The 16,865-nt window shown below is 37.0% G+C and overlaps 1 protein-coding gene across 1 annotated transcript in view; it reads left to right on the plus strand.

The window, feature by feature from the left end:
- Positions 1-16,865, plus strand: part of NEGR1 (neuronal growth regulator 1) — a 769,326-nt gene that overhangs the window by 499,246 nt on the left and 253,215 nt on the right. Inside the window, exon 4 of the mRNA XM_015240167.3 lies at positions 10,273-10,404. Coding sequence (XP_015095653.1) covers positions 10,273-10,404 — 132 coding nt within the window. The remainder of the gene's footprint in view (positions 1-10,272; positions 10,405-16,865) is intronic.

A 16,865-nucleotide genomic window follows, 5' to 3' on the forward strand; every position in this document is an offset into this window, starting at 1 on the left:
TGATTTGCTTCTGAAACCTCTGTTGCAATCATTTCACTTCCATAATTTCATCTGCTCATAAACCCTCTTGTTGCTCCTTCAAACTCCACTATTTCTATGCTGTAACAGCACTTTCCAGAATCATATTACCTACTAGATTTGTGGTACATTATCATGAAAATTATTGCTTTCAAAGGAATCTCTTAATTAAATTTTTTTTCTGAACTTTACTTACATTTTCCAGTGGTATTAATGAACTAAGCAACTTGATAAATTTGATCACGTATTTTATTTTCCTGCTGCCTTTGAAAATCATAGTTTGTATTTATAAGTTGAGGTGCATAGTCTAACGAAGAATCACGATAGGCAGAATAATGGCCCCTAAAATGTGCATGTCCCAGTCCCTGGTACCTGTGACTCCATTACCTCACATGGCTAAGAGACTTGGCAGGTGTGATTAAGGTTAAGGACAAGAGATGAAGAGATTAGCTTGGATTAAACGGATAGACTCTATTTAATCACAGTAGTCCTTAAAAGTAGAAGAGGAAGGCAGAAGAGTGGTTCAGAGGGATGCAGCTGGGGAAGGGGCAATACAGGTTCAAAGTGGGAGAGGGGCTTGATCTGACATTTGCAGGTTTGGAAGGTGGAGGAAGGGGGCCATGGCCAAGGAATGAGAGTGACCTCTGGAAATTGGGAATGGCCTTCCACCAAGGAAATGAGGATCTCAGTACTATAATACACTACACTGCAAAAAACTTAATTCTCTCAGCAACCTGAATGCACAAATAAACAAGTTTTCAGAAAGGAATTCTGCACTGCTGACACTTTGATTTTAGTCCAGTGAGACCTTTTACTAATTTTATGTTGTTGTTGTAACGACTTACCACAATACTAGTGGTTTAAAACAGCGCAGATGTACCGTATACTTCTGTAGGTCAGAAGTCTGGTACTTGTCTCACCAGATTAAAAGCAAAGTATTGACACGCTGTGTTCCTTTTTTTAGGTTTTAGAGGAAAATCAATGGTGTGCTGTCAGCTAAGGGCCACTCTCAGTCTCTAGAGGCCACAGCTTTCCTTGGCTCCTGCCCCACTTCCACAGTCCTCAAAGTCAGCAGTGGTGACTTATCAAGCCACATCTCTCTGATCCATTCTTCCACCCTCCTCTTCTGCTATTAAGGACTCATGTGAATAGGTTGAGCCCTCCAGTATGGTCTCCTTATTTCAAGGTATTTAACACTAATCACATCTGCAACGTCCCCTTTGCCGTGTAAACTAAGAGAGTCACAGACGCGAGTTATTTGGCCGTGGATATCTTTGGAGGACCTGTGATCCCAGTTACCATAGACCTGTGGTAGACTTATGAACTACAGAGCTATAAAATAATAAATGTGTATGACTTTAAACCAGTCAGTTGGTGGTGATTTGTTATGGCAGCCATAGAAAACTAATCAAAAGCCAATAACATCTTTCAGAAATTAAATTAACATCTATATAGTGCTTTATAGTTCTAAGAGTAAAGGTTATACATACATGAACTAATTTAATTCTTACAGAGAATAAGCATTTTTGTTATGACCATTTACAGTTAAGAGAACTTATGCAGCATTTCAGTGGTATACACATCAGGTACGTAGGTTTGAAATTAATTAAGTTTCATATCTGTCATCAGGTTTACTGGGAAGATATGTAACCTCTTTAACCATTAGAGTCTTATTCTATATGATGGCATCTACTTCATAGGTTTATCTAAGGTTAACTGAGGAATTCATAATAAAAGCATTTAACATGGTACCTTACACATATTGAGGAATCAATAAAAGGGTAAATATCTTTGTTTACGGTGACATGGTTAATAGTTGTTTGAATAAAAAGATTAATCTACTTTCTCTGATGAAATATCACATATTCTGGACTTTCTATTATGTTAACTGTTTTTAATCGTATAGTCAATGAGTATGTGTAGAATCCATACTAAACATGGAATATGATTTAGCCTTTTATATCACAGAACTTATAGCAGAAAAGATAACTATTTCAAAAGTTGCTAATAGTTAAGTAAGTGATAACAACAGACCAGATCAAGATGGTGGAGTAGTGAGATTCCAAGCTTACGTCCTCCCATGGACATACCAAAACTACGATTACATGTTTATAGAACAACAATCTCTGAGAACAAACTGAAGACTAATAGAACATATTTTCTACAACTAAGGGTATTTTTTAAAAGGCCACATTTAGATGAGTAAGAGAGGACAAGGTGCAGTCTAGTCCTAACCCCCAAATCAGTGTGGCGACCACAAGCAAGGAGGTTATTACAAACTGTGGAGATCCCCCATGAAGAGCGAGGGGTCTGAGCCCAACCTTGGGCTCCCACCTAGAGGATCTGAAGATGAGCCCATAATGTCTGGCTTTGAAAACCAGTGGGCCTTTTGTACTGGAGAGCCAGAGAGTTGTGGGAAACAAGACTTTGCTCCCGAAGGGCTCCCACACAGACTCTCTCATGCTGAGTCCCAGCACAGAGGCTACAGCTTAAAAAGCATCTGGGTCATGCAAGATGAGATCCATTGATTAATTTTAGAATATGTGCTGGAACTTTCTCTGGGAATAAAAGTGCGTTCTTCTTTCAACTAGCTGAACAGTGCTGGTGGCCACTGTTTCTGTCGCTCTCCATCAACTTAGCTAACAATGTGTGTCCTGCCTCAGTATCCCCTGAGGACCTGTCTCAACCAAGCCACCCACCCTAGATGGTCCCTCCAAAGTGGACAGACACAGCTAGCACTGATGCTCCTCTAAAGTGGCTTCCATCATGCCCTGCCTGGAAGGTGGGCCATGGCCAGTACCAGCGGCCCTCCAAAGCAGCTCTCAGTCCACACATTAGTGCTCCCCACAACAGTTGCAGCTGACCCTGCAGCCAGTCACATTGGAAGCCGGCCCTGACAACCAGTGAGCCAGCAGTAGTCACAGGTTTTGCAGACAGGTAGGCTGGGGGCCAGTCCTGCCCACCAGCATGCCTTCTGCAGGCATAGCCAGGCCTCATAGACAGTCAGGCTGGAAAGCAGCCCTGCAGATGAGGTCATCCACTGCAATCATGGATGAGCCACACAGCTAGCCAGGCTGCGGGCCAGACCCACTCTCCAGTACATCTACAGCAATCACACCACAACCAGTGCAGGAGGGTACAAGTCACCCACACAGAGGATACCCCTGGGGCAACCTGGCTTTGGTGACCATGGGGAATTGTGCCACTAGGACCCACAGGATCCCTTCTACATAATGCCACTTTTAAGACCTGGAGACACAGCTGATATACCTAATGCCAAAAAAGACCAGAACAAACAGCAACAACAACAATAACAACAACAACAAAAACCAAAAAACAGAGACTTCTAGATAAAATGAGGGGACAAAGGAATACCTTCCAAATGAAAGAACAAAGCTATGTTAATCAAAACTGTATTGTAACTGACACAGAAACAGACACATAAATCAATGGAACAGAATAGACCCATGCCCATATGGTCAATTAATTTATGACAAAAGAACCATGAATATACAGTGAGGAAAAGACAGCGTCTTCATTAAATAGGTTGGGAAAACTAGACAGCTAAATGCAAAAGATTGAAACCAGACCACTTCCTTACACCATGTACAAAAATAAACTCAAAATGGATGAAAGACTTCATCATAAGACCTGAATCCATAAAACTTCTAGAAGAAAACATGACAATATGTTCTTTGACATCAGTCTTATCCAATATTTTTTTTGAATGTGTCTGTTCAGGCCAGGGACATAAAAGCAAAAATAAACAAATGAGACTACATCAAACTAAAAAGCATTTTCCTAGTAAAGGAAACCATCAACTAATGAAAAGGAAACCTACTGAATAAGAGAAGATATTTGCCAATGAGACATCTGATAAGGGGTAAAATACAAAATATATAGAGAACTCACTCAACTCAATATTTTTAAAAAAATCAGATTAAAAAATGGGCAGAGGATCTGAATACATATTTTCCAAGGAAGTCATGAACATGGTTAACAGACACATGAAGAAATGCTCGTCACACTCATAATTATCAAGAAAATGCATATCAAAATCACAATGAGATATCACCTCATACCTGTCAGAATGGCTATTATCAAAAAGACAAGAAACAAGTGTTGGTGAGGATGTGGAGAAAAGGGAACCCTCGTGCACCGTTTGTGGGAAGGTAAGTTGATACAGCCATTATGAAAAACAGTATAGAGTTTCCTCAGAAAGTTAAAAATAGAACTACCATATCATCCAGTAATTCCACTTCTAAATATTAATTAATACAAGGAAAACAAAATCACTAATTCAAAAAGATACTTGCATCCTAGTGTTCATTGCAGCATTATTTACCAATAGTCAAGATTTCAAAGCAACCTAAATGTCCATCAATAGAGGAATGCTCAATAGATGAGTGGATAAAGAAAATGGAGTATGTATATACACAATGGAATATTACTTAGCTATAAAAAGAATGAATTTTTCCTTTTATGACAATATGGATGAACCTGGAAGATATGAACCTAAGTGAAATAAGTCAGGCAGAGAAAGATAAATACTGTGTGATTTTTACTTATTTGTGGAATCTAAAAACCAAAACAAATGAACAGACAAAACAAAACAGAAACAGGCTCACAGATACAGAGAACAAACTGGTGATCAACAGAGGTGGGTGGTGGAAGGTTGGCAAAATAGGTGAAGAGGATTAAGGGTTACAGACTTCTAGTTATAAAATAAATAAGTCATAGGGATGTAATGTACATCATGAGAAATATACTCAATGATATTGTAATAATTTTGTATAGTAACAGAGGGTTACTAGAATTCTCCTCATGATCAATTTATAATGTATATAAATATTGATCACTATGTTGTGTACCTTAAACTAATATAATATTGTATGTCAACTATACTTCAATAAAAATAATAAAAAAGGCAATAAATAAATAATCATTGGAAGCACGTATATGCCATATAACAGTGCAGGCTTTTTGGTTTGGTTTGGTTAAGAAAGGAAAGAAGTGAATCAAGAAGGTTAAATTTTCCTTGAGAATTCAGGCAGAGAGAAAGTTACTTCAACATGAGATCAACCTTTAATTTGATCCACAGATCTACAAGGCAGATAGATTTTCCAATCTCCTGCAATGGTATGAGAACTGAACTGATCATTGTAATTAACACCCCTGAGTGAGATCTTAATTTTCAGTTGTATTCCAGTTGAATATCATGTTAACACAGAATTGTCAATCGCTGAATATAGTAACTTCTCACCATACAAACAATATCTATCTAAACTAACCTCCCTGGCATGCCAAAACCTGTGCATTGTAATAGCATACATTATAATTCCTGTGATGTGTCCTAAGCACTTTACTTGTATTAACCCACTTAATCCCCACAACAACCATGTGAGGCAGGTTCTGTTATTATCCTCACACACCACAGATAAGTAAACTAAATGTCAGATACCTCGTATCAGATCACACAGCTTGTAAATGGCAGAGCTAGGATCTGAAGCCAGATAGAACCCCCATCCCCAACCACTCAGTATGGTACAGTGCATAGAAGAGGTACTTGCATGATACTAAATGTGCAGGTGGATAACAGGCTGACAGGAAATCATTATAATCAAATGTAAATGAACCATTCAAAGGATATAAAAACTTCAGTTGCAGAGTACTATTTAATAATAAGTGGTTGTGAAAACCTAACAAAATATATTCCTGCAAGGCAGCCTTGAAAAGTGGTATGACTGTTTCTGAGCAAGGGTTTTAGGAAATGATTGAAATGACTCTGCAAAACAGTATGCAGTTATTGGTGCATCATCTGTGTGTTTGCATTTGGAGATCAGTGACTGATACACAGGGGCTTCTACAAGAGGTTGGAGAATTTCATAGGAGGTAAAATTGACAGGTCACAGTGACTGATGTTTGTCTGGACTGAGACAAAAGGTGCTGTCAAAGTTAGTGCTAAGATTTTTGGCCCGAGCATCTGCGTGATGATCAAAGCATTCACCGAGACTTGGGACACAGGGGGAGTTGCAGGTATGGCAGGAAAGGGAAGTCTGGTTTTGGCATTTTGATTTTGAGATGCTTGTGAGACATCTGAGTGATTTCCAGCTGAATAATCGTGTCCAAGATTCAGGATACAGATAACGGCCTAAACAGATCAATCAGAGACTTATCAATACATAGATAATAATGAAATGAAAATGAATGAACAAGATCCCTTAAATCTTGAAGAGTATGCAGAATAAGTGTACTGAATGAGGAAAAAAAGAGGTCATAGGACAGAAGCAATACTTGGGAGATGTGAAGATGAGAAGGGTTTGGGAAAAGTGAAAAGAAAATTAGCCAGAGAGATGAAAGGAAAATTAGTGAAATACTACAAATTAATGAAAGAGAGATTTATTTTGTCAAATTTTTTTTTCTGAAGCATTTTAGGACTTTGTAGAATTATGGTGTTGCTAATAATTTTCACATGCTTTACCAAACCATGAAGCCGAATCTAGGTTATCATTTGGTGGTCAATGTGCAGCTCTTTCTGGCCAGGTTCTTACCAGAAATCAGCATGCGAGAGATATTATAAAGCCTAGGTGCCTCCTATTTTTCGGGTTTCTCGCTGAAGATGGTGATAATAGTGACATCACTGAAAGCTCGTCGAATGTCTTCAGTTCTCCATTTTTTGAGAAGAGTCTATCTGTGTCTGGAAGAGACTAAACACAAAAGAAAACTATTGTTTAGATTACAGACAGTGCTTATCTTTTTTTCCTTCAAAAATGTATTTAAAGTTTTTGTTAGTTTTTACAATCTTAGAAAAGAATCTCTGGTAACTCCAGAGTCTGTTCTTAACCGCTGCTGTCACCAGCACTTCAAGATGTCAGGAAGGATGACAATGCTTTATTCTTTCCCTTCCTCCCAACTCTGAAAAAGAAATGGCAGCTTCTTCAAATATAAGCTTTTACTTTAGATTCTCTGTGCACTATTCTTATAGGACTTTATTAATTCATTAATCAGTGTGTGTACTTACTTTTTCAATAAATATTTACCAAGTGTATATTGTTTCAGGTACTATGCTAGAGCTAGGGACACAGAGATAAGCAAAACAGAAATTGTTGTTGCACCCACAAAGAAGGGAAAAACCTGAGACCAAACGAGAGCTGTCTGTCTAATCACAATGACTTTATATCATCACCAGCATTTATAATTGATACACTAAGAAATACAAATATTACACAATGTTTTTATACATCATCTAGATTTATAAGGAGTATGTAGGATAACACATAGCCCTCATAAATATTGTTAAGTCTTGGCATTGGTGACGACCCTCATGTCGCTAGCTCCCGCTGAAGCTCCCCTTCAGCCTTGGTCTTTCCCCTCCATTTTTGGATAAGTTGTGTTAAGATTGCACAGACTAAAATGGTATTCTTCGCATTTCAGTGTGCTATACCCAGATCCTCTCTCCCTTTGCTAGGGGAGTGACGGGAATAAATGGAGACCCTGACAAGTGTCTAAGGACAGGATTGGTTTCCTTGGGTCTAAAGCTAAGGAAAACACTTACTACCCAGGAAAACTGAGGAAAACCAGAGTCAGAGAGGTAGCCAAGCAAATTATAGACAACCAGTAAACTCCGGGGTATAAGTTCTGAACAAAGTAACTCCAAGTTTCAAATCTGGCCTTCAAGAATGGTAACATCAGACTGAGAACAGAGCAAGATGAGTTCAGAATGGAAACAGAACTGTATTTGTGTGAAAACAAGAGAATGCTGGGAGTGAATCATTGGGGAGAGCTGGTGCGTGGTAAGTGGAAGTTAATGAGATGGCTTAAAGTATCAGGAATGCAGTGGGGAAAATTAAGGTGTTGACCATGCATTTATACTTTGTTTACTCTCAGTGTCTTTATATTAGTGCCATATTATTGACAGCTAGTGTTGGTAATATCACCCATTCACTGGCTCTGTAGATACTGATTTATTTACTGATAATTCCAGCAGTTGTAAATTAGGACACTGATTTCTGGTGGGCTTGGTGAAGGGTCCCTAGATCTGGTTATGCAGAGTGCACTGAACTCTAAAGACAGACATCCAACAGATGTAAACGGTGCTCTCTGGAGCTGAAGGAGATAGTGGTTTTGATATTGTTGCTATTTTATCATACAGCTTCTTACAGTTGCTGTCAGTCTTTCAAAGTCTGCCATTTTACCATTTAGGAGAGAAAAACACGCTTGCTTTTTTTTTTAATTTCTGAAAGCTATTATGTCTCGCTTTTCATTGTACTTTTTGATTCCTGGTAGACATACAAATCTAATGTATCTCTTTATTTAAATAACAACATACACTCATACACATCAGATTTAATGATTTATTTAATAATTTGACAACAGATGATTATTTAGATTGGTTATAATATATGTTTGTTATCAAAAACATGCATTTTGGAGGATAACATTTCTTAAACTTATGTTAGTACACAAAAATGGAAATATACATGTGACATCTTAATACTGAAAATAAATTAGACCCTAATAAGTTTTGTGTTTACAGAGTTTCATAATATTTTATCTTTTTACTTGTGATTGGCTTCACTCTGTACTGCTCAACTAGGCTATTTAATTCTGATATAGTGTATCGATTTTCCCCATACTTTAATTTTCAATTAATATCCCCCTTACTTTATAATTAAAGTTATATTTTAAAAACTCTTGGATGTGAATAAAGATTTTGTCCTCCCTATATTTTAGTAGTTTTTTTTACACTTTTAAGCCTAGATTATCTTCATTGTGAGGGTAGAAGTAAGGGAAAAAGAAGGGAACAATAGAAAATCAATATTATGTAAGTGTATAAAGGCACTAGGTTGAGCAAACAGAATGATTATGAAAAACACGGATTTGAAGACAACTGCTGCTTTTGTGAGCATACCTCTGTATACCTACAATAGCGTATCAGCCAATTATCGTCCCAGAAGTCCAACTCTCCTCTGCCTACAGATTGTGATCAGCCAGCTAAAGGTAGGAATGATTAATCATATACACTCTAAACACTGCAGGTTTCAGTTAACCAAGTCGTAGTTACCTAGGGGACGACAGTGCAGCGACTGATGCACCCAGACAAGGGAACCCACAGGAATTTTTTTTAATTGAAAGATATTATATTTGAAGCACCATAACCAAATTTCTTTTTGTTTTATTCATATAGAATTGAATCTTCTTCCGAGTTTTCTAACTTCTACGTCATTACAATAGTGTTGGCAAAAGCGTAAGATGAAAACAAAAATAAGGTTGACTTTCGAAAACAGACCATATCATTGTTTCATTTTCCAGTTCTCTTTGGTATGCACTGAAATGTGATTTTTCAAGGAGCGAGAAGAGGTCTTTCTCCTGACATTCACATAGGCCCATTCTTCCTCTGCCGTATCTCTGATAATCAGGATCCTTCCTGCCTGATAATCCTCTTATTTCAAATAAATTTAAAAATTCCGTTATTTCAGAAAGGAGTTTTTCTTTTTCAAATCTCACTCATCTGGGAGTAGCCTTTCATCTGTGCTTATATCTCTGTATTTTTAATCTACTGCCATTTTTAGTCAAGTAGCATGTTTTCCCTGGAATATTAAAAAAGAAATGTAATTCAGTTTGTTTTTATAACCACTGAACTTTTAGTTTGAGAATCATAAAAGTTTTTCTGGGTTTGTTGGGTGGGTTATATATAGTGTATATGGCGTGCCTCCCTTAGAAACATTAATAATTTTGGAAACTGAAATATGGCAATGGTTTAATATATCCCCATACTCTTATCAAGCCATCTGGCTTGAAACCTTGAGAATAAGTGTGTGATTTCCCCCAAAGAAAAGTAACATTTAGTTAGGTTAAGTGTCAAGTTGCTAGCTTACACTGTATAAAAGTCAATCTGTACCAAGTCATATTAGTGAATTTCGTCTCCACTGCTAGGAGGTTGTTGAACTCAATTACAGAAATGTGCAGAGCTCAGTTTGATGCGGGAGGAGGTTAGGAGACCACAATCAATTAAAAAGAACACATGTATATCCTGTTCTGGGGAAACAGTTGTTATAGTTTCCCTGGTTCACTTTCTGCTTTTTTCTCTGACTTTACCTCTGAACATGAGAGAACAAAAGGTTTGATAACTCCCCAGTTTCATTTGGAATTGTTTTGTCAGCAATATCTAATACGAAGACATGAGCTTGTTGTTTTATTTGAATGAAGCCTCAGGCAGCTACAATTAAACATGCTGTACTTTTTTCCATGTAGCGAAACCATTTGAAAATGGACAATATTTGGACATTTATGGAATCACAAGGGACCAGGCTGGAGAATATGAATGCAGTGCGGAAAATGATGTGTCATTCCCAGATGTGAAAAAAGTGAAAATTGTCGTAAACTGTAAGTCCCATAACCTTTTATCAATATAATTTGAAAGAAAAGATAAAACACCAAAAAATACTGTCTGAAAAGTTTGTTGCTGTTTTTTAAGAGGTGGTCTATCGATAAATACTATTACTGGCAGTTTATGTGTTAGAATATAGATCAAATATAGACAACATCAGTTGTCCCAAGTAATCCCACAATAATTCAGTTTAATGCATAGATGGCAATATTTCCAACATCATCCTAGTCCCTGGCTCTCTTAACTGTGATATTCTTGTCTCTAAAGCATTGTAGACTCGTGGTGTTTTCTTCATTCTCATGGGTTTCACCTGCATCGTATTCTTATGCAATTTAAGTATGGAATTTCCAATCAAAACTGATGGATATGAAGTGTGCTGTTCTGTGCTTGAAAAGAAGTGTTCTATGATGCTTCTATTATTTAAGTATTTAATTCTATTTAGTTCGGACAATATTAAGAAAATGAAGAAGTAATTTTCCCATGAACTTCATTATTGGGAAGTTAGAATGTTAAGAGATACCTGCAGAACCATCAATGCCATTACGTTCCACCCTTTCTCTAAATGTGTCCCAAAACATAGGTGAAAGACATTTTTTCATTAACATCCTGTTTCATATCTTATGATCTCAACAACAATGGCAGCTTTGTTGATAGTCTTTACTTTTCAAAAATATTTCCTTAGTCTTCCTCCAAAAATTTTTCACATTATTTAATTTATTCAAATAAGGTACTTTGGGGATAATAAGTATTTAACCAAAAGTGTTTTCAAGCTACAGCTTCCATTTTTTTTCATCCTATTATACATCTTTCTATACATGACCATTGCTAATAATAAATACGTAGTATTGAGTACATAGATTAGAAGAAATTGTTCCAAATATATTCCCAAATGCTAAAACTAAGCAGTTTTTCATATTAATATGTATCTTCCATGGGTCAAAAATAACTATGAAAACACCATTGGCAGTTGAGCATCTACCACGGCATTGCCACCAACTAACATTTGTCCGTGACTAAGTTATATAATTTGGGATTGAGTCTGAGCAAATGTGCATAATGCCAGAAGGAAGTGGTTTCTGGAGCAGAGTTTCTCATATAATGTTCTGAGACAAACCTCAGCAGATTTACCAAAGAAGCTTATTAAAAATAGAAAATTTCTGTGCCCCACCAGCCCTAATGAATGAAAATCCTTGGGGTATATGGGCTGGAAATATGCATTTATGGTTAACTCCCATTGACTCTCAAGATTCCTGTTGTAGAGAGTCGCTGCTTATCCCTCTGGGACTCTGTGATATAAGAGGTAATAAGCAAGGAAAAATTCCTGATTATTTTATCCCTAACCATACTTATCTGAATATGAGTCTACTGGTTTTATTGTTGGAGGGTTGGGAAGAGATATGAGAAATAGGACTACTAAGGAAGTAATATTTTTATCAGTGAGCACTAAGAAAAGAAAAAGTAGAGTCAATCTATCAGGTAAATGAGGCACCCAGCCTGGGAATACAGCCCACTCTCAAACCCCCAGAACACAAAGATCTCTAAAGTGATGTCTCCAGTGGAGGTACAATTGATCACCCAGCCGCCATATGTATTTTCACGGGCCTGTACTCCATGTATAATCCACACTTTTTTTGCATTCATACTTTCTTTTATATTATTTTTATCCCTCTGACTTTAGTTCATTGTCACTTATTTAATCTGATTCGCTTTTTTCCTAAACAAGTGGGGACTTTAGACTGTTGAAGGTCAACTAAGGATGCAGAAATTTGGAGAGAAATTCAATTGAAAGAAAGACACACTAACCAAATGAGTTGTCATCTAAAGGATTTGTGTGCAGAAGAACATCCATATATGAAGCAGGAGGACAGAACTGGGGAAACTGATGTTAGGAACTGTGAAGGATCTGCCAGAGTTTCACGGATTCTGGCAGAAGACGGAGACAAAGGGCAGTTTATTACCCGTAGCAATAGCAGTAGTCAGAGTGTTGTCATTTTCTAGCATCTGCTCCCGAAGCCCCAGTTACTACAGGATGATATGATGCTGGCTGGGTGACACCTATATGCACGGTGGGTTTCTGGCATAGCTGAGGATCCCCGAGTTTAGGAAACTTGTATTTTTTTTATAATGGCAGCAAGCAAACCTGCCCTTTGCCACAGAGGGAGAAATTATATTTATTATATTGGACTGTAAACAAACCTGCCCTTTGCTCCATGGGGAGACCTACTTCTCCCCAGACTGCTCACTATACAAACATCCTTGAAAAGATTGTCAGGAACAAAAGCTGTCAGTGCCTCTGCTCACAAGATGTGCAGAAATACAAGAGACCTGTGGAGAATTGTCTTCCAGCACAAAATGGGAGCAGGAAAGTTTGAAGCAGAGCCTAGAGACATTCCGTCTGCTGAAAAGGGTGCTTCAGTGGCTTTCATAGGGTGTCAGCCACCTAAAAATAGGTAGAGAAGATGTTTTAATCAACTTGAACTTAAGTAGGAAAAAGGGAAAATTTTTTTAAAAGTTAAGGAAGTGCTTTTTAAATCAACACAGACTACCTATTTTTAAGAACTAATTTTAGTTAGATCAATTACAGTCGTAAGTTGAAATATTGGTGCCAACATTATATTAAAAATACTAAGAAAGTGGACCAAACAGAAAGTTTTAAGTGGTTCTAAACAATCTTGGTTTGTACTGCTTCTTAAATTATACCTTTGATAGTTTACGTTTTCTTATATGGGCCATGAAAAATTGTATTAATACTGATTTATCAATTAAATTTATCTCTTGAATCAATATTTTATGTAAGTTTGTTCAGACTTCTGGTCAAGACCTAAACTTTGCCTTAATTTGGAGTAAGGCAAAGGTTATGTCACATGTATACCAGGGATATCTAAGCTGTGTAGGTGTGTGAGTGTAAGTATGTTTGTATATGTTCCTGGTTGTGAGGAAGTTTGGAAAGTGTTAATTTTGTGAATTTGCTCCTTTAGAAGTCAAAAACTGAGCTCTGTCTTTGGATTTTACTGAGCTGATTTCCCAAAGGAAATTAGCCAAAACCGACTGAACAAACTTTAGTTTGTCAGAGCTCAAAACTGAGCACAGTGGTCTGTTATCAGCACAGAACGGCACATCCCCTGGTAACCTGAAGATTCCCTGAAGATAGAATCGTGCCAGGTTCAAGGCAGCCCTTCTTTTCATGGTTATTAATCAATATTGATTGTGCATATAGAATTTCAGTAGCCTTGTGAGTTATAATTTGAAGAGAAACTTTGTCCCTGTTCCCAAATGGGGTTCAAGATGAAATGTAATAAATTTTCATAAGCTCTGGTAGATTCAGTTATGTGGTAAGTCAATTTGAGAAAAGAGATTTAGATTTCCTGCAAGTTAGAAATGTTTAATGTTTTACTATTCATCTAATACATTTGCCACATTCACTATATGTATATATGAGATATATATACATATATATATATACACACACACATATATATATCATACATACAATAAATAATATGCCTGCTGCATTCACTATGTATATATAATACATAATATCATATTTGCCACATATTTGTACTTATACCAATGTCCTGGGGATTTCTATTGAATTTAATTAAATAGCAGTTAAGTGAAATGATTGGTGACTTATTTTAGATGGATTGGGCAAGGTGGTTGATTGAATAAATAAGTTAATTTTGAGTTATTTACAGAAAGCCTTACTATAGACAGGAAGACATTGGTAGTCTAGTAAGATTTTATGCAAAGGCTTGTTTCTGGGTAGGGAGATTCTGTAGGCGACTATTCTCCATGTCTTTATCTGTATATTCATATATTCATGAATATATGATATAGTATATTTGTAATAAATATATGAGTAATATATTTCTCTTTATATATGCATATATGTGCAATGAATTGGGAAAAACAGGAAATAAAAGATCAGAGTCTAGACAATCAGCAAAGTTGATTCATGGAAGCCAAATCTAGAATCTGGAAAATGCAGACAGTCATCTCAGACTACTCAAGCAGCAAAGATCTCGGAAACCCAGAGATCAGAGATCAGGAAAGCCAGCACGACCTGGGCCTTCAAAGTGAACGCTGCTGGTGAAAGGCACAGAGTTATCCGATCTTGTGACAGGCTCTTCATCCTCCCCAGCGTTTGTATGTATTTTTCTACTTAAGAGTAACTGTTTTAGACATGTGAGCGTTATAGTCAGGTAGAATTTACTCGAACCCTTCTTCTATAATTTACTGGGTATTAGACCTTGGGAAACTGCTTTCCCTCCCTGAATCTCAATTTCCAATTCTGTAAATTTGGGACAGTAATGGATACTTTTCAGTGTCTGGGTAAGGATTAAATGAGGTGATATACATACAGTACCAATCACAGTGGTTGGCCCCCTGCAGGAGGAAATTTTTTTTAAATCTTTTGGTCGGTATATATTTACTCTAGAGTGTAATCTCTGTGTCGTCAGGGATTTTTCCTTCCTTTTTGCAGTGATGCGTTCCTGCCCCATGGAGTAGCGCCTGATTCACAGTAGGCACTCAAAAAATAGTCATCGAATTAATTATTTAAAATACTAGCATTCTCCAAACCAATCACTCTACTAGGCAAAACAGGGAAGAAATTCTAGGTTTGCTCCACAATGACGATTTTTTTTCTGTCAGGACCTTAAGTAAATGGTATGTTGACTTATTTCTGATACCATTTTTTTAACCAAATTTTCAGGTGGATTCAATAAAGATAGCCTGCCATTTATGTAGTGAAAGAGGAAAAAGGAAGCATTAATTCCATTTTTTTTTGCAGATAAGAACATTAAAGTTCAATGAGATTAGAACTTTTAATAATTTCCCTGATTTTCAAGAACACAAAGACATAAATAAAGGAAGGTATTAATTAACCAGTAAAAATATGGAGTCAATTAGATTAAGGTAAAAAGAGGCCTGAATATCATTTCAGTTTTCACTGATGACAGTTAGATTTATAAATTGATCATTGTATTTGGTGTCAGAAATTACTTTGCACACACAATTTCCAGTAAAATAGAATTGAGTAAATCTACCTATGGTCAAACAGTAAAGATATTTTTGGGTACACTGTGAACTAAGCTTTATCCAATAAATCACAGTCCCATATTTTTGCATTATTTTGCACATGATACATATTCATTTATGCAAATATGCACTTTATCTTCCAATATAACTAGCTCCAAACATGTGGAATAGAATGTACCAATTAGTAAAACTTAGTACAATTGTATCAAAGCCTGAAATGAGAGGCCACCAGGGAGAAGGAGGAGGATGAGGATCCTAGGGAAATAACCTGTTTTCTCAGGCAATTCATTAAGTTTTCTCCAAAACCTCGGGTAAGTTAGGCAGACATGTCCGACTTAACACTAGGAGAAATTGCAGATGACAAGTAGATATCACCTTAAATAAGGAGAAAATCTCCGAACTCAGAGCTGGAATGGGGCAAAGATACTACCATGGGATCCAAAGAAAAATGAGTGCTATTTGAATTGAGAATGATCACCTTAGCTTTATTTCTGGTTCTGTTTTGAGTCCCTACCTTTTCTTTCCATTTGCTTCGTCTTTCACATCTGCTTATACTTCAGGCTACTCATCGGTTTTTTATATCTCTTGGTGAGTTAATTAACACTTAACTGGAACAATTCAGGGCATAAAAAATATATTACTCTTTTTCTAAATAAAGTACTGGTGCATGTGCCATTTGTAGAGTAATAATGAAACACTTCAGCAAATCTACATTTATATACATATTTATTTACCTATTTACTTATTGCTTACCATGATACTGTCTCGGCCTTAGGGCCCTGGAAACCAGTCTTCAAGGAGTTCACCACGCAGGAAAGGAGAAAGACAAAAGAAACACAAAGTTATAATACAGCGTGGCAAGTGCTTTGATAAACCAATCATAAGATGCTGTGCAAGACTCTCAGAAGGGCACCAAATACAGCCTTGGGGTATCATAGAAGGCTCCCAAGATGCCTCAGCCCTGATGGTGTCTGAAGATTAAGATTGAATTTGACAGGTATTAAAAAAAAAAGGAAATAAAAGAAAGTGAGGTCTCCCCGACAGAAGCTCTAGCATTTGCTTAACCGCAAAGGAGTTAGGGGCCAAGGCACTGCTTGATCTGTCAGGCTGCTGTGAGCTGGAGACCAAAAGAGAAAACAGAATGGAGGGTGGGTACAATCGAGGAAGGCGGGGCAGGATTCAATGGGAGTTCATGAATTTTCATAGGCAGACATAGATCCAGTGCTTCACAATCAAAGAAGAATAACTTTGAGATGATAAAACTATTCAGAAATACATCTGAATATTAAAGAAATGTATTTAAGTATTTTTATTTCCTACACCCATGGATTGTACTTGGAAGATTTCTGTTTTGGCATGGCAAGGGCAAAGGAAAGAATTAAAGTAATAATACTGAACAAGAATTGCAGCTAAAAGA

The sequence above is a fragment of the Vicugna pacos genome, chromosome 13, assembly GCF_048564905.1.
Source record: "Vicugna pacos chromosome 13, VicPac4, whole genome shotgun sequence".
NCBI classification, from domain to species: Eukaryota; Metazoa; Chordata; class Mammalia; order Artiodactyla; family Camelidae; genus Vicugna; species Vicugna pacos.